At 47.2% G+C, this 24,976-nt stretch overlaps 1 protein-coding gene across 1 annotated transcript; it reads right to left on the minus strand.

Annotated features, from left to right (window-relative positions):
* Positions 1-1,865: 1,865 nt before the first annotated feature.
* LIN28A (lin-28 homolog A) lies at positions 1,866-13,990 on the minus strand (the record flags this gene model as incomplete). The annotated part of the gene is made up of 4 exons (XM_082657784.1): positions 1,866-2,082; positions 2,814-2,998; positions 13,310-13,494; positions 13,960-13,990. The coding sequence occupies 4 exons, from the start codon at positions 13,988-13,990 to the stop codon at positions 1,866-1,868; spliced, it is 618 nt and encodes a 205-aa protein (XP_082513910.1).
* Between the last annotated feature and the right edge of the window lie 10,986 nt (positions 13,991-24,976).

A 24,976-nucleotide genomic window follows, 5' to 3' on the forward strand; every position in this document is an offset into this window, starting at 1 on the left:
TTTATGTTTCAGATCTTTTTGGCTGGTGCAGACCTTTTGTCAAAGATGCTTTGGCTATTTTTCTCAATATAAAAAGAAGTTTGTAAACAATAAAACCCCAAAAGAACATGGAGAAGACCAACACATTATATTTACACAAACTAGGCCACCTAGCAATCACCAAATCAGCTACTTGTGAAGTCCTACGAAGTCCAGACAAATACAATAACTAGAGGGGGGCAGCAATTGGGGGAGACAAGAACCCAGGATCAGACACACATCACCCAATGCGTTCTATTGCATTTGCCCCGTTACAACACAGTGAGGTAGGTTTGCAGTGATCTCACAGCATGTAAACGAAACCCCCTTTTCTCCTTTAGCTACCATGACACTAATTACTGCTGCAGCAGGGCAGGACACTGGCTCTGGGAACCACAAAGAAGCCATCACTGATGGTCTCTCTGGAAACCAAGGAGGAAAAGTCCAGAATTGTTAAAGATTAAGGATCTTGTCCTTGCTTCATATATCCATCCCTGGGCAGCTCAAGATGGGTACAGAGGCATCGTTCTTAAAACCTGTCCTTACCAACTCCCAGTTTTTACAAAAACACATACAATACACCCTGTTGTGTATGTTAGGCCTAGCCCAATCCACTGAAGGATGGACCTGGTATGTAAAGCGAGTCCTATGCCCTGGGATTACAGGTCTGGAACAGGAATCCTTTATCACACATACAGATGACCTCTGCCTAATCTTGGCTTCCCCTCTCTGCACCTTTTACCTGGCCCAGCCTCTCCTAACCTCTCTGTACCACCTTTTCCTGTTCAGACCAATTTCCAATCTTTCAGTAGAAGGAGACCAAGCCATGGGGCAACCCAGTTAAAACCTAGTCTCCCATGAAACATTGAAGATGGAGGGGTTTCAAGAGGACACTGTGGCAGAAAAGCCAGCTCTAATTGGCAAAAATGAGGTAGTTCAATAGGCTATACGCTCCAAATAGTTGTTCTCTCTGGTGATAGAGCAACAAAAAGTATTCCTGCTGTGCAGACCCGGAGCTGTCGCCGACTTATCCCTGAGATTGCTCACGTACCTGAGAACACAGTGCAGGAATGAGGGCCTTAGATTAAAATACACAAAAATACAAAACCAGAATATTTATATTATGAAAAAAAAAGTTAAAATGCACAAGATACGTCATTCGCACACAGCTAGTGCAGTTGGCATCCTGAAGAAAGTGGGACCCAAGGTACAGTCATCCAAGGGAGCAAATAAATAAAATTGTATTGGCCCAGAATGGGGTGGGAGTGAGCTTAGAAGCAGCAGGTCTGCAGCTGTTCCCTCAACCCCCCTTTTGCCTGTCATCACAACCCACTGCTTGGGACAGTTCTCTCAGCACTCTCTCCCAGGAGGAGGTTGTGAGCAGACAAGATGTGGAAAACCCTGCCTTACCCCTGAGATATTTCCTCCCACAGAATGTAGTGGCTTGTGGGTTGGGTCCATCAATCTGGTCTCATGCTTAATCTTTTCACTCTGGCACGGGAAATATTATTCCATATCCTTCTTGAAGAGTAAAACAACTTCCCTATCCAGGCCACTTTCAAAAGCTGGAGATTCTGGGGATGGAGACTCAGATAAAGCATGCAGGAAGGGTTACCCCCCAAAGCCCTCACGTGCATTTGGATAGAGCATGATTGGAGTTTCTTTGCCTCACCCCTTCCCCCCCACCAAGAGGAAAGAGGGGGTGACGCTTTGGCCCCCGGCCTGAGATAATATGGCAGTGCCAGCTGCCCCCTACCCACCCTGTCCCCACTTTCTCCACTCTGCCGATGGATGCCTGTTCCTCAAAACTTCCTGATCACACACGGATAGCCCCCACCCACTGTGGCTCAATTCTGGGCCTCGGGGAGCATGGCGGGGCTATGGATCTCTTCTTCCTCCTCCCGAAAGCAGGCTGGTTTTCCCTGGGAGCTGGGAGCTTGCTGGGCCTTCAGTGGACACGAGGCCACCATGTGGTTGATGCTCTGGCAGAAGTGGCACTTCTTGGGCTGGGGTGGCAGTTTGCATTCCTTGGCATGATGGTCTAGACCTCCACAGTTGTAGCACCTAGCACCAAGCAACATGGTAAAGTTGAGAGAAAGGAGTGAGAAGAGACTACAAGCCTTCCTCTGAAAGAGGACACCTGGGCTCTGGTTCAAGTTGTTACTATACCCACTTCCCTTCCCAGAGACCAATTTCCCCACTTACAAAAGGAGGAATATGACTAGATGACTCTGAGTCCTTTCCAGATACGTAATTGTCTAGATGATACCTTCCGATTCATGTCAACTTGAAAATACCAAGAACAGAAATTCTGGACCCCAATTGGGAACTACCATACCTTTAAAAAGAGTACCTGTCATTCAATAAAAATATAGAAATTAAAGGAGCCAGACTATGTGATCTGTTTGAGCACAGAACTAAGATGGAAGAAACCAGCCATTTGGAGACGTGGTGAAGAAGCAACAGGTACAGATACACCATCTTGTCCTGACCACATACACTTTCACATCCATGGTCTCTTTTAGTTCTAAAATAATCATGTGAGGTTAGTATCATGAAATCCGTTTAGCAATCGAGGCTAGTGCTAACAGAACGTAATTACTTGTCAGTAGAAGAGCTAGGTCATGAAGTACCCTCCTCACATACTGCCCTCTCTTCACCTCCCACATCCAGGGGCCGCAGGCTTCCTTTTACCTTTGGCAATCTGGTCCAAGAAAGGGGCAAAATGAGGAGAGTTTTCCTCATCCTCAGCATGTCCCTCCCAACCCACACACAAGCTGCCTTGCAATCCATACCTGTCTCCCTTTGATCTGCGTTTCTGCATGTTCTTTCCTTTGGGCCGCCTCTCACTCCCAATACAGAACACCCCACCAGGGCCGGTGACTCGGATAGATTCCAGGCCCTTGGCAGACTTCTTAAAGGTGAACTCTACGGCCTCACCCTCCTTCAGGCTCCGGAAGCCCTCCATGTGCAGCTTACTCTGGGGGAGGGAAGCATGGTAGATTTTAATGTTAGTCTCCGTTATTACACCAAAACCAAAAAAACCTGCATGCACATGTTCCTCTAAGGTTGGAAGAACACTTCCATTTTATCGGTAAAGAAACTGTGACTCAAAGAGTCATCACAATGAAGAACAAAATATCTACATCACATTAGGAACAATCATTAGATAAACAGATGCCATAGCATTTTTTGCAGCTAGTCTCAAAGTTCTAAGAAAAATAAAACAGAAGAAAAATTCTTAAACATAGCATTTATAAGAAATCAACCAATGTAAAATTGTAAAATATAAAGTAACAGACCTGGGGCTTCCCTGGTGGCGAAGTGGTTAAGAACCCGCCTGCCAATGCAGGGGACACGGGTTCAAGCCCTGGTCCGGGAAGATCCCACATGCCGCAGAGCAACTAAGCCCGTGCGCCACAATTACTGAGCCAGTGCTCTAGAGCCGGTGAGTCACAACTACTGAGCCCGCATGCATAGAACCCGTACTCCGCAACATGAGAAGCCCGAGCAACACAAGGAAGAGTAGCCCTGCTTGCTGCAACTAGAGAAAGCCCGCGTGCAGCAGTGAAGACCCAAATGCAGCCAAAATTAAATATAAATAAACATAAATAAAAATAAAAAACAAATAAAGTAACAGGCCTATACACTTAAAAAATGTCAGTCATGAAAGACAAACCCCAGAGAAGTAAAGAAACTGAATGCAACACATGACTCTGGATTGGATCTTAGAACAAGAAAAAATATTAGAACAACTGACAAAATTTGCATATGGTAGATAAATGTTTCAATGTTAAGTTCCCTAATTTTGATCATTGTACTGAGATTAGGTAAGAGAATGGCCCTATTTTAGAAAAAACACTGAAATATTTAAAGATGCTTGATATCTGTCTATCTGTACAAAGAAAAAATAAAAAAGCAAATGGGACAAAATATTAAGGACCGATAAATCTGGGTAAAGGTTATATGGGAGTTTTTAGTATTATTCTTGCAACCTTTTCCCAAGTTTGAAATTATATCAAAACAATGTTTCTGAAAGTTGAAGGGAAAAGGCAGTATGACCCAAGCAGACAGATCAGTGGATTAGAAGGGAAAGTCTACTGGGAGATCCAAGATTAAGTGGAGAAATCAACAGGTGAGGAAAACAATTCCATAAATACTATTGAGAAAACAGTTATCCATTTGAAAATGAAGCCAGAAATCTACACTTTGCATCATACGTATGCAAAATATATTTTGGAAGAATTAAATATCTCAGTGTTAAGAGGAAAAAACTTTGAGACAGTTTTTTTAAAAATCAAGACAGATAACTAAACTGATAAAACTACAAAAAGCTACTGTAAGTCAGTAAGAAAAAAGAATCACAGGGCTTCCCTGGTGGCGCAGTGGTTTGAGAGTCCGCTTGCCGATGCAGGGGACACGGGTTCGTGCCCCGGTCCGGGAAGATCCCACATGCCGCAGAGCGGCTGGGCCCGTGAGCCATGGCCGCTGAGGCTGCGCGTCCGGAGCCTGTGCTCCGCAACGGGAGAGGCCACAACAGCGAGAAGCCCGCGTACCGCAAAAAAAAATAATAAAAAAAGAATAAAAAGAATCACAGAACAGAATATAAGCAGGTAATTTGCAGGAGGATTTAGCATGACACATATGTTCAGTATCTCACTCGTTCAAAAAAAAACAACAGAAAACAAAAATACCATGAAGCCATTAAAAAGAATGTAAACTTGTAAATAAAGTCCCTGTTTTGTTCACTGCTGCATTTTGACACCTAAATAATGCCTAGCACATTTTGGATGAATGAACAAGGAGGTAGGTTTTAATTATTTTACTTGGGAAGATGAGCAAATTGTTAAAGGAAAGGACTTCGAATGTGTGGAACGATCTCACTAAAACACTGCATGTCTGAACCAAAAAAAAAGGAGTTATTCACACAGCTAGTTGAATGGCAAAACCAGGGTCAGAAGAACCCAGGGTTTCCGATTTGAAGCTCACAGTCCATTTCACCTTGCCACTTGCTGCGTCAACAACACATCAGTGGAGTGACAGCCTCTCCCAGACCCTGCCCAGAATAGGCTTCATTATAGATAGCTTCCAAAACATCCAAAGAGCACGTCAAATATGTCAACAAGGTGCAGTCCTCATTGAAAATGCGGTTCAGAAGCAAAAGGGATCATCGTGCACCCAGTCCTGGCTTGAGGCATGTCATGCTGCTGGTGGTAGTGATGGGGCAGGGTGGATATTTCAAACTGGGACTTAGGTGAAACATGCTCTTTTGCCAGATGCGATCCCCAATTCCTCAGTCATTTACATTTTTGTTTTAATTTAGATGGTACTGCTTAAGACAAAACTTCCGTTGAGGTAATTGGTTAAGAGCATAGGCTCAGGTGCCAGACACAACCTGGTTCATGAAATGCTGTTTCTACTAATTTCCAGCATCATGTGTGACCTTGGTCAGTCACTCACCTCTGGGCCTCAGAACAGGATAAAAACCTACCTTAGGGTTTTTTTTTGGTTTTTTGTTTTTTTTGGTTGCACTGGGTCCTAGTTGTGGCAGGCGGGCTCCTCAGTTGTGGCCCGCCGGCTTTCCAGTTGCAGCACCGCGTGGGCTCTCCAGTCGCAGCAGGCGGGGCCCCTTAGCTACGGCTCCAGGGTTCCTTAGCTGTGGCATGCGAATCTCAGTTGCAGCATGTATGTGGGATCTAGATCTGAGACCAGGGATCGTAGCTGGTCCCACTGCACTGGGAGCGCAGAGTCCCATCCACTGCGTCACCAGGGAAATCCCTACCTAAGATTTTTGGTTTTTGTTTGGTTTTTTTTGCGGTACGCGGGCCTCTCACTGTTGTGGCCTCTCCCGTTGCGGAGCACAGGCTCCGGACGCGCAGCCTCAGCAGCCATGGCTCACGGGCCCAGCCGCTCCGTGGCATGTGGGATCTTCCCGGACCGGGGCACGAACCCGTGTCCCCTGCATCGGCAGGCGGACTCTCAACCACTGCGCCACCAGGGAAGCCGCCTAAGATTTTAATGAAGATTACGCGGGCAGGGAAACATGAAGAATATATACTCAATAAATATCAATGAAATATTCCAAAGGTTGGGGATCCTTTCTTCTTTTTCCCACAGGAACAGCCAGAATTGTGATGACTCCCCCCACCAATCTTGATGTGGAGCATTAAAGCAGAAAATAAAAACATTTCAGAAAGGTGAAATCTTTCCCCCTCCCCGTTGTGTAACAACCACACTGAATTTGATGTTAAATCTGACTTGTCTCTTATTGAGCTGGGACAAGCCAGTGAGTCAGGAGGTGCTGGAGGAGCCAGACCAAGAGCATTCTTGACCCAGGCAAACCCAGCTTTTCCCATTTGCCTAGTGGGCTCTTAGGCTGGAACACTCCCAGTCCTTGCTGTGATTCAGCAGATAGATAAGTGACTAAGAGCCAGGGTTTAGAATCTGACAGCCTGTCCCCGCTTTCTGTGCTACCCTACAAAATGGAGTAAATAATAATTTTATGGTGGTGCTGTGAGGGTTTATGCATGAAAAGTAGTTAACACATAGCCTGCCACACATAAATCCTGAGTGGCAATTATCATCAACCTCTTCAGACTGGATGAGGGCAGGGTAACAGTGAGAAAGAAGTGTCAAGAGACTGGGAATTTTAACTCTAGTTTTTATCACTAACTGGCAGTGGAAACTCAGAAAAACATCCCCTCTCTGAGCTCCAGTTTACTGAGGACAACACTCTCCTCCATCCACACCTCCTAGGCTTACTATGAGAACAAGAGGATAATATAAATGGGGACATATGAAATTGACCAGCCCTCTCAGCTCACCCACTCCATCACTGGAGGATTTGAGGTCTGCTTAAGACTTTAAAAGGGTGAAAAAAACCAAAACCAAAAAACCCCCAACTCTGCAGGCACCTCACCATAACAGGTCAAGATTTAGACTGGTGGTCTCCAAGGGTGGCTCCCGGGGGTGGGGGTGGGGGGCCTACCTCGCCCCTTTCTAAAACACATAGTTTGAATTCCTCTCTTATCAGGTAGGTAATCGGCGTGCAGCCCCACGGAGCCTGCCTCACAGGGCCTGATCGGAAAGGAGCCTGAAATTCTTGCTATCACCCCACCCCACCCCCAGCCACACACAAAGCGGGGCCTGGGCCCCGCCCCTCTCTCCATCCCCTCCAAAAAGAAAAGACCTGGGGGGGGAGGGGCAAGGCTTGAGCTCCCCCAATAGAGCCCAGCTCCGGGGAAACAAAGAGTTGACACTGGCTGGTTCTGGTGGTCAGATTCCTGGAGTTCCAGAGGCTGCAGATTCCCCCCTGACTCCCCCCCACCCCACATTCACCGCATTCATCAGTTCCTTCCTTCCTCTCCACATAAGGGTTATGGTCACGGTGAGAGAAACGGATACAGAGACACCTTTCTTCCCCAGTCAAGCTTGCTGGTCTGCCAAAGTCACCATTGCCAACAGCCATCTTTCCTTCTGACCTGCCCTCCCACCCTTCCAGGGCTTTCAGTCAAACCTTTTACTCAGGGACCTAATTAGGGTTATTTATTCAGATAAATTATATTAAAGGTGGGAGGGAGGCAGGCCTCCCATCTTCCTTTCCCAATTTGTTTGAGGTAGGAGGGTGGGCAGCCTATAGTGGGGAGAGGGGAAGATGGCATTTAATCGGACAGAAAACAGTTACAGGAGGCATTTCTCTTTTTTTGGATGGCAAGGAAGGACTTGGGCCAATTACAGTACTTAGTCTTTCCGGCCCCCTAATACCTCACCACTGCCTACTCTAAGCTTCCCCCACATCAAGTATGCCTTTATAAGTTAGAGATAGAAGGGACCTAAGGGGTCACTCAGGACACATGGAGTAAAAAGCTCACAGGAACCCGAGTTTCCCTCAACTTGCTCTATGAAATTTGGATAAATAAGTTCTGGTTTCTATAATCATCTGTAAAAGCAGGAGATCAGACTTGATCACAGCTTGGGTTTCTGGCTTTTCTGCAAAACCCGGGGCCCTTCCAGCTCAAGACTACCTAGTGCATGTTTATACCCTCAGTTCTAGGTGCCTAGCAGTGCACAAACATTTGCAGAAGAAACTTAAGTTCTCTACTATCTAAAATGACTAAGATTTAATTTTATTACTAATATTTACTATAGGCTAAGCAGTGTTTTAAGCACTTTACATGTTGTAACACATGTGACCCTCACACCAAGCCTGTGAGGTAGACCTTATCATGCCCCCTGTGTTACAGGTGAGGTCACAGAGGCAGAGGGGTGAAGCACCTTGACCAAATTTATAGTGTGAGAGCCCCGAGCTGATTGCAACTAGCCGGACTCTATATCCAGCACTATGCGATATAATGCAAGACGCACAGCCATTTAAAAACTTTCTAACAGCCACAATGAAAAAGTAAAAAGCCGCAGGTGAAAGTAATTTTAATGACTTGGTTCCGAGGTGTCCTCGCAGTTCAACCCAAGCGTCATTCCTGAAGGTAGGGTTTGGTAGGCGCTAGGAAACCAATGGGTTCTATTAGAAGCAGTTTATTTTGATGTGTGTGTCAGGGAGGGTGGGGGAAAGAGATCCGTCCAGAACCAAAGGCTGTGAGCATACAACCCTACACACATCGCCTCTGCTCAGACACACAGCCAGGACCACGAGCTCCAGCCTGGAGTTCTCCACCAGATGGTGCTGCTCATCAGCAAGGCGGCACAAAGGCAGCCAGAGGGAGACTGGAGCAGAAGAGAGGAAGGAGACCGCGGTTCTCAACTCTGCACGCGAGTGTTCACCTAGATTGATCTTCCCAGCTCCTTAGGGTGGGCGTCTTCTCCTTGGTCCTTAGGAAAATGGAGTCGCAAGGAGACTGAACTCTGATGAGGACCCAACCCAGGGTGGTTCCCCCCCCCCACCTACCCATGGAGTGAAGAAAGTGTCCGGGAGTTTTAAACCAGTAACCCAGTTGTTGTTCTGCTCTGTTGACAAAAGCCATTTACTCTCCTTTCCAGTCTGAATTAAGTAACTCCAAGCTGCCTCTGTACTAAGTGCGGTACTATTCTTGAAAGTTTTCTCCTCCCCCCCCCAACCTCCTTTGACCTCCCAGATTTAACACTGATAGTAATTGCTATTCTTGCCTGCAGGAAGAAAGGAGGGGTGATTTGCCTAGGGCTGTTTCTCAAAAAAAAAAAAAAAAAAAAGCACCAGCAAATTCCAATAGGTAGTTTGATTAGGAATGTTCCAGAAACAACCTTGCCCTGGAGAAAATCACTGACAACCACTTGTATGGCAAGCTTGTGGTGTCACCAACCACAAGCTTTGCTCATGATGGTGGCACAGCCTTTACTTGGGACACTGTCTAGAAAGCAGGTCTCTTCAGAAAGAGAAGGACCCAAGAAGATCCCATAATGCTCAAACCAACTCATGTGCTTCTCTGCCAACTTCCTGAAAAAATCCACTCATTTAAAAAATAGTTTCCTATTAAGATGGAAATGAAATAACTAATGAATGACCCATCAAACCCGTGCAATATCCTATCGGGAGCTCAACTGCAATCCACTGACACTCACTCTACAAGCTTTCATGGTGTTTCTACCGAGTGCCAGGCCCTATTCAGGCCCTAGTCCAGAAAGAGACAGCAACTATCAGTTAACATTCCCTCCCTACCTCCAGCCTTTTGTGTCTGGAGGAAGACTTCTGCTGACAAGGATCCCCAACTGTTAGTGTACTCCTGATTCCTCAGGGGACCCATATTCATTTCTTCAGCCCACCAGGTGCATACTAGAAAACTAACCAGACTGCTAGTCTCTCTCTTCAAAGAGTTTACAGGTTAGAAGAGGGGTTAAGACAAGTACATCAAAAAATGAAACATAAGGTGGGTAATCAGAGGCACTAGTGAGGTTATAAACCAGGTGGGAAAGATCCCTTTACATTCTCCCTGCCCCCAAACCCAAGAGCCCTACTCTAGATGGGTCTGAGTTGCTCTCACTACCCCCCACTCATCCTTTTCAGAAAAAGCAGGCCACGTGGCTTCAGCAGTTTCTCGGTATTGGAAATTTCTTCTCCTAACCCAAACTTGGTCCCTCGGTCAAATTTGGGCTCTTCTTTGGCCTCCAAGCCTTGTAATACAGCATTTTAGCCAGAAAGCCATTTTAAACAGACTTGGGTTCCAAAGAGCTGTGGGAGAAAGCAGGGGACCTTTTCCTCATTTTCAAATTTCTACAAATCTAAGGGGTTTGGGAGTTGAGCCACAGGAAAACATGAGGTAAGCCAAAACTCTTAAAATGGCCATAGAGAATTGAGAATCCTTGGTGAACCTCAGGAAACCAGGAGACAGTAGTTAGCTCTTTCTTGTTCCACCTTGCGATGTATAACTGTTTTTCAACTGGGGGCGAGTTTGCCTCCCAGGGGGCATTTGGCAATGTCTGGAGACATTTTTGGTTGTCGCAACTGAGGGATGCCCAGCATGAGAAATTATCCTGTTCAAAACACGTCAATAGTGCTGAGGTTGAGAAACCTTGATTTAAGGGCTGGCCACCTGCCATTATTATGATTCTTAAATCCCCCCAAATTCAGGGACAGGAAGAGAGTTCTAGCATAAGACCTGTGGCTGAGTAAAAGGGTTGTTACAGAAGTCTCTTTGCTTTATGGGTTTTATTTACTCATTTTTTTAAAAAGCTAAAGGTAGGTTTTCTTTCCCACTCATCCACCCCTGTGGGGCACTGCGTGTTTGACAGGGAGTGCAAAAATAGTGAACAGCGTGTTGGGAACCAAATAGGCCCAAACTTGGAAGGGAAAAGAAAATGTTTAATTGCTCCCCACTCCTCTTTCCTTAGGAAAGGGGCTCCCTGACCCCCTCCCTTAGCAGATGTTATCTTAGGACAGTTATCTTGCTCACCACCCACCCTGCAATTCTAAGGTACCCACCACCAGCAGCCAAAGGAGAGGTTTTCAAATGTCTCACTCTCTCTCCACTTTGGGAACACTCCCTTCCCGCAGGAGGATTTTTAAGGATTGTCCTGCATCTACCTAACTCCTCTATATTAGATCCCCAGGGAGAGATTTCAAATCTCTCAAGTGTAGGACTGGAATCACTAGTCTAACTGCTATGGTAGGGTTTGAGGATCAACGTAAGCCCCAGCAGTGCACAATCGAAAGACAGAGCTACCAGGTGAGGCTCAGGGAATGTCCACCATTGTCCTCTGTGACTGTCAGTAGGGGGTGTTAGGGAGACAAATTCTTGATTCCTTATCCCAGCTCAACTCCTCCTGATAACTTATTCAACTGTGGAATGTCCCTGGACATTCCAAGACCCCAAAGTCCAGTTATCTCCCAGCAAACCCATCTGAAATAATGTGGTACGGGCTCCACTCCCCAAACCAGAAGGTCCCTGCTTTCCTTTATGCCCTCCAATATTTCCCAACTGCTTTCGATCCTAAGGGTAAGTGGGCTGAGGCACAGATGCATTTGCTCAGGAAAACCTTCCTTGCGAGTTGGGTATCACCAAAGAACCTCAGAGGGGCTACATTCCCCTCAGTCCTTCCCTATTCAACAGCCTTTGGAAGGGAGGCAAGAAAATGTTGCGTTTGACTCTTTTATTCCAAGCCTTCCAAAATTGGGGAAGCTGTCCAGTCATCTCCAGACCAGGAGAGATTTTAATCTCTTTGTGATCAGATAAATGGGAGAGTGGGGGAGCTGGCCACCCCGCTGAGGAGGGCCATTCAAAGCTGGTTCCTGTAATAAAGTGATTTAATAGATCTAAAGAGGCCAATTCCCTTCTTTTTCCCACAATTATTTCCTGTGGGTTATCATTCACATATGTAAATGAGACGGGGAAGGGGGCAAAGCCACCAGCCAGAATTAGTTGTCTGATGGGGAGGGGGTAAAGTTGGGGGTGGAGGAACTGGGTGAAGCAAGGGGATAGCCAAGCATTCTGCTGCCGACCCTTCTGGAAAGATGTTCTAGTAGCCCAGTGACCCCAACATTAACTGGTGGGCCCCCGTCTCCCCATATCCTCTATCTCCCCTGTTCCCCCCATTCTGTGTCCTCGCTGAGGGGCATGCTCAGACTTCCCCGCTGCCTCCAACTACTCCACCCAGCATCTCCACCCCTCCCCCTCCAGAATACCATCCCTCAGGCTCCAACCCTTAATCCCCACATCCTCCTTTCCCCTCCCCCACTGCTCCTAAAGCCAACCTCTCCGAAGTAACCCCTCCATGCCCGGCCTGGGTGTCAACCTACTGTGCCTGGGATTAGCAATTTCTTCTCAGGTCCAGCCCCAAACCTCCAAAGGTGGAGGGAACACAAGCAGCAACTTCCTTTACATGGTGGTTATGTGTGGCTTGTGCCCAGGACCACAGAAATGCTTCTAAGATATTCAGGAAGGGGTGGCCAGGGAGGAGGGAAACCTGAAGTCTCTGGTTCCTTGTTTGAGGCTGGGAATGTTAGGACAGCAATCAATGGCTGTCTGGGGCCATAAATGCCAAGCTGAGGAGAATAGGTCCAGAGGCTAGCCTCCCTCCACCCTCTGCCCTGCGACACTGAATTTCACCCCCACTGTGCTGCCTTGCTTTAACTGAGAACTTGGGGTTGCAACCTAACTCCCTCCGAGCCTGGCCCAGGAATCTAAGGCCTGGGCTCCTTGGGTTTTCTTTCCTGATAGGAAATGAACAGTAAAAGCCCAGCGAGTGAACCGTGTGCCTGAGACTGTGTTCTCGAGGAACTTTCAAGCCCCCAGAGAGATCCTTCAAGGATCTGCCAAACCGACCCAGGCCCCAGAGCTTGAGTTTTGGGTGACCACCTGGGTGAGGAGACCCCACTGACTTCTCAGCTTTACCCCGTTGGGTCCCGAAGTGCTTTCCCTCCCTCTTTCCAGGCCGGGAGCTCCATTCACACCATAGTGAAAGGCGCGGGCGCTCAGGGCTCTGCTCTGACCGGGCATGTGCTTCCCTGGCCGGCCTGCTCGCCCTCCCCCCACTGGCAAGCACAATACAACCTTAGTTCTCCCACATGGGGTCATCTCCCTGCCCCCTGCCCCCTGCCCCCTGCCCAGGGGAAAGAGGTAACAGACACGTGGTAAACCAGAGGGGTTCCCGGAGGGGGGTAGGGGTGCTGATACTCGGCTCTGCCCCCAGCTCTCGTCCCGCTGGAGTTAAAGGGGACTCAGAACTGGGGTGCCACGGCAAAGATGGGAGCGCACAATGAGGGCCCTTGATCTCCCTCAACCCAACAGCCGAGGCCGTCTGCCCACCCTTGGATCCGCGCGCCAACATCCCCTTCCCGCGGCAAAGTTACAGGGGTCGGTCTCACCTGGTGCACAAAGACATCCACCGGGGGGTCGAGTGCGACCCCGGCGCGGGCAGTCATGGACAGGAAGCCGAATCCCATGCGCACGTTGAACCACTTACAGATGCCGGCTCCGTGCAGCAGCTGCGGCTCCTCGGCCGCCCGGGCCGCGTCCTCCTGCGCCTCCTCCGGCGCCTTGGCGCCGCCACCTGGAGATTGGGAGGGCGCTCAGCTGGGGGGCCACGGAATTGGAGGACCCCACCAGAGACCCCGGCAAGGAGACCTGAGCGTGCAGCCCGCGGGTGGACACCCAAGGCGCTGCAGCTACCAAGATGCCGACGAGAAAATACCTGTCCCGGCTGCCTCCCGCGCTCCCCAAGCTTAAACTGAGGCCAGTGGTGCCCCGAAAGTTTTGCTCATCTTCCCACTACACGTTGCCCGGGGACAGACGGCCAGACAGGCCCCTCCTCTTCTCTCCCCCCGCCCCCGTAGCTTCAGCTTGCACGGCACTGGGACACCAGGGTTCCTTGCTCCAGAGATCGCCCCCTGAAACAGGAGGCCGCAGACTTGGGGTCCTTCGGCTAGCCTGGGGGACACTTCCCCCACCTCCCTTTGATGTGGCTTCTGGGCGCCCCTGCAGCCTAAGTTGTCCCCAGTAAGTCCCGAGGTCGAACCTGCAAACTGCTGGTTTGACACAGAGCCCATGGTAGTCGGCTGAGCCCGCGGCCCCGGGCCCCAGGTCGGCCGGCTGCTGGCCCCAGAGAAGTCCGGAGGCAAAGGGGTGGCTCGGAGAAGAGGCTGCTACATCTTCCCCAGCACAATAGCGGTGGGAGGGCCCACGGCTTTTCAAAGGCTCCCAAATTCTAAAAGACAATGACCCAACCCCCCGCGGGCAGCCCCCTCCCCTCCCCTCCCTCTCCTCTCCCCTCCCTTTCCCTCCGGCTCCAGCTCCGGCCCCCACCCCCCACCCCCGCCCCATCGGTCTCTGACACCTCTGGGGTGTCCCTTCTCAGAACCTTGAGGTTTGACACCCCCCGGCCCCCCCCCACATCTGGAGATTGGGGCCGTCAGCCCTAGAAGTCTTGAGTACCCGGGAATTGGGGATCCTGCACTTTAAGGACTCAGTAGGGGTCCCCAAAGCAGCATACAGGTGGGGGGCCTGTGGGGGGGGTAGTTTTAAAACCACGTGACTGCTCCCACACACACTCACACACCACCCCCACCCCCCTTGCAGATAATTATACATTCCAGAGAGTTGGGGGAGGGAGGTGTGAGCCTGGCAGCGCTGGCCAATCAGAGACACAAACCACCTGTCAAGGGAGAAATGGATGAGCCCTCCCCCTCCCCCAGCCCTTGAGCGCCCCTCCCCCTCCCTTCCCCTTCAGGTCTCAGAGCTGACCCGGCAGCTCAGCGCTGACCCGCTCTCACCCCCACCCCCGTGTGCTTAGATAGACCTGGAGTTCAGGACACTAGGAAGCCTAGGATGGGGAAGCAGGGGGGAGGTTGGAGACCCAACAGGGCTGATCTCCACTCCTGACCTAGGTGCAGCCTCTCAAAGTCTGTCTCTGACTAACTGAATGTCTCTGCCTCCCTGCGTTTCCGACTGAGTTTTTCTGGATCTCTCAAAGCGCTCCTAAATTGATTCTTCGTAAAGAATCCTTCCTTGTTGCCTGTGTCTAAAACTGACCCCACGTGGAGTTCCCTGAGAGAACAGGAGGAACCCAAAGAGGCTTGAAGGGTGTTCCTCTCTCCACCAGCTGCCCTCATCCTGCCCCCATTCCCATCCTATCCCTATCCGTTGCTGGGATCCCGACACTCTCAGGTTCCCAGACCCTCCTCGTTTGAGCCCCATTCTGAAGTGCGCTCTCTTCCCTATCGTGAGGTTGGTGGGGGAACTGGAGTAGCGGCTCTCCTCATTTGAAGAGTTAGCCTCCCCTTCTAGAAGATAAAGAGGGTTGGCCAGGGGGGTGGCTAGTGCCCTGGTCGGAGATGGACAATGGCCCGGGGCTCAGTGCACGGCCCTGGCCCTGCCCCTTCACTTCCGGTGCTCAGTTCAAACTGGACAATGCCAGCTCCGGCCAGTTCCCCTCCCCCACTGCTACAACCCATTTAAAGAGACAGAGCCTGCTTTCGGGGGCATCCGCTCGCTCGGAATTCAGTCGTCTCCACTAAGTGTGCAGGAAGCTCTCGTGTTTCTCACCCTGCACCCGCGCGCGTGCACGTGTGTGTGGGTGTGTGCGCACGCGCGCGCACGAGTATACTTGAGAAAGAGAGAACGGGGATGAGTGGGGGTAGGGAACGGGAAGATGGGGAGGAGGGCAAGGGGCTGCGAAGAGATTATTTCTCTGTCTTTCCTGCCAGGAGTGCTCTCCAAGAGACTAAAACTTCAGTATGAGATGGGGGATAGGACTTTGGGATAAAAAGGACAACAGTGGCCCTTTGCTACTCAGCCTAAAAAAATACAAATCATTAAAAAATATCACTAACAATGCCACACTCCCATCTGAGGACCCTGATTTAGATCTTCCAAGAGTTGTGGGAGTACATCAGCCAAAGCCATTTTTTATATATATAATACTCCTCACCCAAGTCTTATCTCCTCCCGTTACTAGCCCCCTTAAAATATACTCACTCTCTGTACCCCTGTTCCTAAGATTCAGGAGCAGGTGACTGAGGTCTCGCTGAAGAAAAGAAGGAATACGGGAATTTAGCGCTCTGCTTTCCCTTGGTCTGCTCTCAAGTCAGACTTGTTCCCGGCAGGCTCGACCAGCTTCTCTGTCCAGGGTCCTGAAGGCGCACGGAGCTCTGTCCACGGTGCTGAATAGAGACCCGCTCTCCTGGCTCCCAGCTCCCAGCTTTGAGAATGCCTTCTTGAGTTCTCACCTCCAAGTCCTTCCCAGAAAACCTGGTTCTTCTCAACTCCCCAATGACCCTGACACATTTGAGACGAAGGAACAGACTTTTCTGAACGCTAAAGAGAGGGCATTTCCAGACGTACATGATTCTGTGAGAGCAGCGCAAGTATCTCAAGCTCCCCTTCAGAAAAATGGGTATAACTATGCAAGTAGCCATAGAGAGTGAGGAAAGAGGAAATAATATTTTTGATTCAAATAAAATGAGACTAGAAGAGAGACTAATCTTTTTTCTTCAAATTATTTCTCTAATTATTAGCACTTTTCATGGGAACACAGACGTTGAAATCAGATTGTCTATGTTTGAATATCTATTTATAGCTCTGACACCTGGGGCAACTTCTTTATCTTTTTTATGTCTCAGTTTCCTCCTCTGCCCAATGGGGATAATGAGGATTTAACTCTCAGAGTTATTACGAGGATAAAGTTAGATCATCTAAGTAAAGCTTTTAAAATTGTGTCTGACATATAGTTAGTTCTTAACAATGAAAATTATTACTATTATTATAGCTATTGTGCACCTGATTCTGTGATCTAGAACTTGCTGAACCATTTGCCCCCTGAGGATTTGGACCATTCATGTGTTATTTCTTTCTGCATCTTCTCTCACATCTGCATCTTCTCTCACATCTCTCACAGTGGCTGGCCCACAGAAGACACCCAAGAAGAGTTTCCTGAATAGGTTTTTTTAAAATTTATTTTTTATTAAAGTATAGTTGAATTACAATGTTGTGTTAATTACTGCTGTACAGCAAAGTGACTCAGTTATACATATACATACATTCTTTTTCATATTCTTTTCCATTATGGTTTATCACAGGATATTGAATATAGTTCCCTGTTCTATACAGTAGGACCTTGTTGTTTATGCATTCTATATATACCAGTCTGAATAGGTTTTGATTGAAATAATGAACGTTGTTACAACAGTCATAATACTTATTCTTCTAGGCTGCCTCTCTCAAGTCTAAGCAATACAAACCCAGGAAGGCTCAGGACTCCATAAAGTTGCACATGTGGAGGCAGAGGATGATTTAGGAAGGGACACATGGCTCCCAACATAACTGTTTCCTCATCTGCATTGGGTTGTTTCCATGTGGGAGATGGAGGCTCCTGACTAAACTTTCTCCCTTTCTTGGGTCCCCATCTCAGTGAAAACTTATTAGGTAACCACTATGATCCAGTCATTGTGCTAGCTCACACATTTGGTGGAGGAATCAGATACATAATATGCACTAAGTAGTGTAATGACCAAAAATGTACCCCCAAAAGTAAAGAAGAAACATTTCCTGCCATCCAAGAAGTTACAGTCTAGTTAGGGGGACAAGACATGATATAGCTAAGTATTGCAAATTTCTTGTGTATTGGTTTCTGGGAATAATATTATCTAGGTAAAAGGAAGAAAAGGGAGCACTTTAGAAAAGACAAAGTTGTCTAGTATCAACACAAAGAACATCTCCCCTTTATAGTACTTTGCTAAGTTTCTCTTGTGTAGGCTCATATCTCCATAAGAGGAAGAGTTGAAAGAGGTCTTAGTAATATTAATAACTCATCAACATTAAAAAATATTTATATTTATTGAGCACTTCCTCTGTGGCAGGCATTGTTCTAAGTGTTGGGAGTAAACAATGCAAACAAAAATCCCACCTTTGTGGAGCTTATATTCTGATAGGTAATAATAATAACAGCTATTATTTATCAAGAATACAGGCACTTTTCTTATCTAATTCAAGCCTGTCAATAACTCTAAGTAATAGGTATTAATGTTTCTACCTTACAGGGGAGGAAACAAGCCTAATGAATCAATACAGCTTGGCTAATGTAACTCAGCTAATACATGGCAGAGACATATTTGAACCCATATGTTTAACTCCAAAGCTCACATTCTTTCCACAGTCCCAGTATGTTGTTATCATGACTAGTACTGTCCCCATTTTACCAATGAAGAACAAGACATGTGCAAACAAAATGGCTGTGAGAGGAGACTATATGTTCTATATAATTAGTAAATAGGACCCAAGCTTGTGATTCCTCTTCCCTGGGCCAGAGCTCTAGTCTGCCATTTCTACTGATCACCCTCCCCCAAACTCCTTGACTTTCTAAATCAAAGAGCTGACAAGAGCCAAAACAGGTCCTCTTTTGGGCAATCATCCACATCCAGCTCACATTTCTGAAGTGTTTTGAGAACCTGTGGTGAGGTCCAGGGTGGTTGCTTGGAATTAAAGCCTTGACCATATGCTAATATGAGTGATGGTGTGCATTTGAAAAAAGTATTTTCCGCAATGTGTCCCTCAGGATACTAGTTCCATGAGATCATTAATACATCTTACCATTTTAAAAAAGTCTCTATAGTGAAATCATTTGGAAAATGGTATGTTAAGTAGGTTTCTTATACAGGACTTTGTAAAGCCTTTAGTATGGTGGTATGCTCTGTTATTCATGAGGAAGGGAATACGATGTGTGCAGTGTTTCCATTCATTCATCGGTTCATTCACTAAGTCATCTAACAAATATTTATTGAGCATCTATTATGAGTCAGGTGGCACTGTTTGCAACACTGGGGATACATCAGTAAACAAAACAGATGAAGTTCCTGCCCTCATAGAGCTTACATTCTAGAGGAGAGGGACAGATAATAAACAAATAATTAAGTAAAATGTATAATATATATAGTTCCAGCCTGTTAATTTGTCCTGTGATCTCAAGAAAGACACCTAGGTTTATGCTCTAAGGGTAAAATGAGGGAGATGGGTTAGCTCTTAGACAAATGTTTCTTCCGTTTCTGACATTCTAAAGTGATGTGATGTGTGTGTGTGTGTGTGTGTGTGTGTGTGTGAGAGAGAGAGAGAGAGAGAGAGAGAGAGAGAGAGAGACAGAGAGAGAGAGAGACAAAGAGAGAGAGAGAGAGAGAGACCCCATTCTTAACTGCTCTGAGAAACAATCTGTTTTCACCCCATGCTGTCATCTTCATCCCTCTCCAAGGACCAGGGCTTCCTACATCAAGCAGGATTGTGCACCTCTCACCTCTTAGGCCTGTTGAATTGGCAGAAGGAGGATGAGCCAAGGGAGTCCCCTTCCTTCTTTCAGTCCTGCTCCCCATGTGGGCCTTGCTTCACAGAGCAAGACGCCAGGCACTTGCTTTCACCAATAATGGCTTCATTACTTTGAAAGGAGACTAGAGTGACCTCAGTGAAATAGACTTCCTGACCCCAGCTGACCTCTGACCCTCACCCTGACAGCCTCTAAATCTTTTCCTTCTGACATATCCCCCACAAAGTACAAGCAAGAGGAGGAAATGATGAGCCTGCTATAGCCCACTGTCCAGAGACTGTAACTCACCAGGTGTCCTCCTGCAGTGGAACTTGCCAAGCCAAACTGTAATTTCCCTCATGGCTGCTGATCGTTTCAATGTTCCTCACTGTGACTCTACTCTGGCCTGTGAATCACAACTCAGCCAGCTGTCTTTCACCTGGTGTCCATTTGCATGTGTCCAATGATTGTCACGTACCATGGAGGCAAAAGGCAGGGTATCTCACCAAGTGCTGTCATTTCCGCAAGACAACTTGAGCCTAGTCCTTAACTTATTCTTCCCTGATGCTGCAGTTACTGTTTGAGAGATGATTATATACCAGGTATGAGCTGAATGCTTTGTGTATATTGTTTCTTTCTGTCCTCATCCATCCTACTATGATCCCATTTTACTGGAGAGGGAACTGAGACTCAGTGGAGTTAAGCGACTCACTCAAATATTCTTCCTCTTCTTCTTTTTTTTTTTAGCAGTTAAAGTAATTAATGCATGTGGTTAAAAAAATCAATTCGTATTGAAAGAATTATAATGAAAACCAACAGTACCCTGACTACCCTACCCCCTCCACTCCCACAGGTCATTTCTTCTGGAGGATATTTCCGTGTCTCTAAGTAATAGGCATGTACCTCTGTTCCTTGATTTATCAATTTTAGATATTATCTATTGATTTCCTGTTGTGGTGGTTGAGGACTTACCTTGTGTACAGGGCCTACCTCTCCTTTCCTCTTCTTCCCAGTACAGTTAAATCACCATTTTCAACTAGATTGATGACCAGTGTTTACATTGTCATGAGTATGGAAATGTTCACTGCATTGCTAAGTAGTATACTAGGACAACGTTTCTTTTCTTATACTCTGTTTTATTTTCCCTGGACTCTAACCTCCTCTCTCTCTCCACAATATTTGTCATTGAAATATCCTCAACTTTTTTCAAGGGCTCCATCATATTATCTTTTCCACTAAGCCCTTTCCTGAAGCCCTCCCTCCTGGTTGCTCTCTGGACTTGCTTCACAGCTGTCACCTTCACAACCTCTCACTACAGTGGATACAGCTACTCTTTCCTGGATCTTTTTTTCTTGCTTCACACTTGATGAGCATCCTCAAGCAACCACCTAAGAAAGGCTGCATGGGGGAATTCCCTGGTGAGCCAGTGTTTAGGCCAGGGGCCCGGGTTCGATCCCTGGTCAGGGAACTAAGATCCCGCAAGCTGCACAGCATGGCCAAAAAAAAAACAAAAGGAAAAAAAGAAAGGAGATAAGGGAGGGGGATATTTTGGACCTTACAAGTCTGAGCCTACTGTTTTTTAACATTACTTTTCTGATTGTTTCAAAGCCATACTCCTTACCACTCTGCTCTGCTGACCCCTAGCAGAATGAAAAAAGACACTTGGCTTGCTTTGAGGATATCGAAGTTGGAGATGTCTTTTCTAGATGCTGAGCTTGTGAACCCAGCGGTATCAATGGGATAAAAATTACAACCATTGGGGACTTCCCTGGTGGTCCAGTGGCTAAGATTGTACACTCCCAACGCAGGGGGCCTGGGTTTGATCCCTGGTCGGGGAACTAGATCCCACATGCCGCAACTAAGAAGTTCTCATGCTGCAATTAAAGATCCCACATTGCAGCAGCAAAGATCCCGCGTGTCTCAGCTAAGACCTGATGCAGACAAATAAGTGATAAATAAATACTAAAAAAAATTAAAAAAAAAATTACAACCGTTAACACTTTTCGAAGGTTCTCCATGTGCCAGGCACTGTGCTGAGTGCTTTACATAGATTAGCTCATTTATTTCTCACACCGAATATATGAGATAGACATGGTTATTGTTCCCATCTTACAGATGAAGCTGAGCACAGAGGGGTTAAGTAACTCCCTGAAGGTCACGGAGTAAGTGAGAGTCAGGATTAAAACCCTGGTAGGTTGACTCTGGAATTAGCATTCAGGTTCAATAATCTACACTTCACTTCTTCTATTAGAAGAGGCTTATAAGTTAGTATCTTCAGACTTTATCTTCTCCCAACCTATTTTGTAAATGTGGAAACAAGACCTAAAGTCCAAGTGACTTGTTCAAGTTCCATAGCTAGCTAATAATAAGAACTAGAAACTCAGGTTTCCTAGTATTCCCCTTTTCAGTCAGAGAATGGGGCTTCAAATTCAGGATTGGTTTCTGTACCTTGGTTTCCCTGTCTGTGTAGTGGGGAGAAAACTAGTGGAAAGGACGTGTAAAAGATATACTGGGTTGGCCAAAAAGTTTGTTCGGAAAACCCGAATGAACTTTTTGGCCAATCCAATATATCCCATCAGATTGTGGCTGGGACATATAATAGAGACATACGTAATGCACTGTGGAAACAATGAAAGCTGACTCATTTTATATGTTATGGAAGGCTTCCCGGGGGGAGGTGGCATTGCACTGGACCTTGCATAGGAATTTGAAAGCCAGGGGAGGGCAGGGCATTACAGAGAAGAGGAACAGCAGAAATGAAAACAAGGAGGCTTGAAAGTGAACAGCCACGGAGTTTGGTTCCCACGTCAGCAAGTCCTCCCCGTCCCTGTGAAGACATCTGGAGAGACCTGTACTCCCTTCATTCAATCTTCAGTCACACATTCATTCAACATTTTGTCAATAATAGAGATAGAATTGTATGGTAAGAAAGTTCTGGTTCTAGTCCTAGATCTATCACTAACTCACTGTGCGACCTTGAGCAAATCTCTTCTTTTCTGGGCCTCAGTTTCCCCATCTATTAAATGGGAGTACAGATTTATGATTTCTAAGGCATTTTCGTACTTGCTGCATCTGTGATAATTACAGAGCAAGAATAGCACAAAAGGTGTCATGGTATCTTTGACTCCCGTCCATTAGTGGAAGGAAGGAAATAACATCTGTTAACTTCTGCTGTGTGCCGAGCATAGTCCCCTCCAACCACCCTACGAGGGAGATGTTATCTCCTCACTTAACAGAAGAGAAAAATGAATCTCTGACTGTTTGAATAACTTCCTCAAATTCTCCCAGCAAGTAACAGCAACAAAATAAGAGCTAAAATGTTTGAGTGTTTACCACATGCCAGGTACTGTGTCAAGACCCTACATTAGCTCATGTAATCCCCCAACAACCTTCTTTTTTTTTTTTTTTTTTTTTTTGGCGGTACACGGGCCTCTCACTGCTGCGGCCTCTCCCGCTGCGGAGCACAGGCTCCAGACGCGCAGGCCCAGTGGCCATGACCCACGGGTCCAGCCGCTCCACGGCACGTGGGATCCTCCCGGACCGGGGCACGAACCCGCGTCCCCTGCATTGGCAGGCGGACTCGCAACCACTGCGCCACCAGGGAAGCCCTATCTTCATTTTCAAATGGGGTAACAGGAGGTGTCTGATGCTGTAGGCTATGCTCCTAATTACTAAGCCACACTTCATGTCAGTGATGACATCTGAGACAGAGCCAGACTCCATATAAGCTACTCTGGAGTCAAAGCCTCCAGATAACAGGGGACCACCTCTTCCCTCTCCTCACCACTGGGCTCCTGTGGTTTGGCCATGGTGGAAGACGGGCGAGAGAAGGACAGACGCATGGAAGCTGTCCCTTCTTTCCTCCAGCCTCTCGTGAATGCAAGCTGCACTTTGAGGTTTCTGCAAAGAGATGCCCCCACTGCTGTTCTGTTAAAGGATGGGGTGTGGGACAAAGAGAAAGGAGACCCAGGATCCTTGAGTGCCTGTCTCTCAGAGCCAAAAGTAACCTTACAGATCGGCTGACTCCCTGCCAGATCCCAAGCTTAGTATCAACCATTTTCTAGACTCAGCTTACAAACCGCCAGCAGCAGAGAGCTTACTGCTTTTGGAAGCCTTCTCCATCCCCTGATACTTAGGACGCTTAGAAAGTTCTTCCTTCCGTTGAATTGAAGCTGAGGTCGATAGCCTTTACCCACTGGGGTCTTTAGAACAAGTCCCCTCCCTCTTGGGCAGACTCTGGGGTCAAGCTTTCTCTTCAAACCCCAGTCCCACCCCTCCCCGGTTGTGTTACCTTGGACAAATTTACTGGAGGCTCAATGCCTCAGTTTTGGTTAATTTCCCACTGTTCCTGTGGAAGTTAGCCTAAAGCCAGATTTACCTAGCTTGATCCTCAGTGATCCATAGCTCCTTTCCATTGTCTGTGCGTTACTTTGCACAATGCTTTTCCAACCACAAAGTGTTTTCCCACACATTATCTCACCAGACCCTGGAAAACAGGGCTGCTGGAAAGGAGGGAGGCATGACTGGCATGTGGTTATCTCAGTTTTGCAGGTGAGACAGGTCTCTGACCCCAATACCAGACTTACCTCCAAACTTAACGCTCCTCACTCCTCTCACAGTTAGCATTCCAGGGCCTCCGAATGCCTTGCTCTCTCCTCCCTGGCGTTTCCCATGCTTACCTTCTGCCAGCAGCACCATTTCTCCTACCTCACTTTGCTGATCACTATTCATTCTTTAGGCTCCAAAGATGTCACACTTTGTCCAGGGATCTCCTTGCTTCCACCCACTCACTTACCCAACACCACTCTCATGTGTTCTTTTTTTAAAGACCCAAACTCCCCGATGGCTTTTGGGGGAAGGGTTTTTATTTTTTATTTTATTTATTTATTTTTTGGCTGCGTTGGGTCTTTGTTGCTGCATATGGACTTTCTCTAGTTGCGGCAAGCGGGGGCTACTCTTCCTTGTGGTGTGTGGGCTTCTCATGGCGGTGGTTTCTCTTGTTGCGGAGCACGAGCTCTAGATGTGCTGGCTTCAGTAGTTGTGGCACGCAGGCTCAGTAGTTGTGGTTCGCGGGCTCAGTAACTGTGGCTTGCGGGCTCTAGAGTGCAGGCTCAGTAGTTGTGGCACACGGGCTTAGTTGCTCCGCGGTATGTGGGATCTTCCCGGACCAGGGATCGAACCTGTGTCCCCTGCATTGGCAGGTGGATTCTTAACCACTGCGCCACCAGGGAAGTCCCTCATGTGTTCTTATAGTACCCTGCGCTTCTTCAACAGACTGTTTGCCCCCACTTTATTATATTTTTTAATTTATCTTTATCTCACACTGGCTACTAGAATGTAAACTCCATGAGGACCATGTCTGCCTTATTGTTGTGTGTCTAGCATACAGCACAAAACTTGGAATAGAGTAATTGCTTATTAAATGTTTGTTGAATGAATAAATGAATGACTTGCCCAGTATTCCATAGTTAATAATGGCCTAAATTAGAATCCAGGTTTTATTTCTAAGTCCAAGAATTCTTTTTACCATCTTCTGAACCTAACCTAATTCCTACCCTAACCCCTACTGTCCCTGTTCCTACTTAATTCCTTAGAATCTTAGATTGTTTATTTGGAAGGAATGCTAGCGCTCATCTGATTAAACCCCTTCATTTTATACATCAGAACTAAGATCCATCCATAGAGGTTAAGTGGTTTGCCTGAAGCCACACTGCAAATTGTGGCCATCCTTCCTGACTACCAGACTGGT

Source organism: Grampus griseus (assembly GCF_964374135.1).
Source record: "Grampus griseus genome assembly, chromosome: 1".
In the NCBI taxonomy this organism is placed as follows: Eukaryota; Metazoa; Chordata; class Mammalia; order Artiodactyla; family Delphinidae; genus Grampus; species Grampus griseus.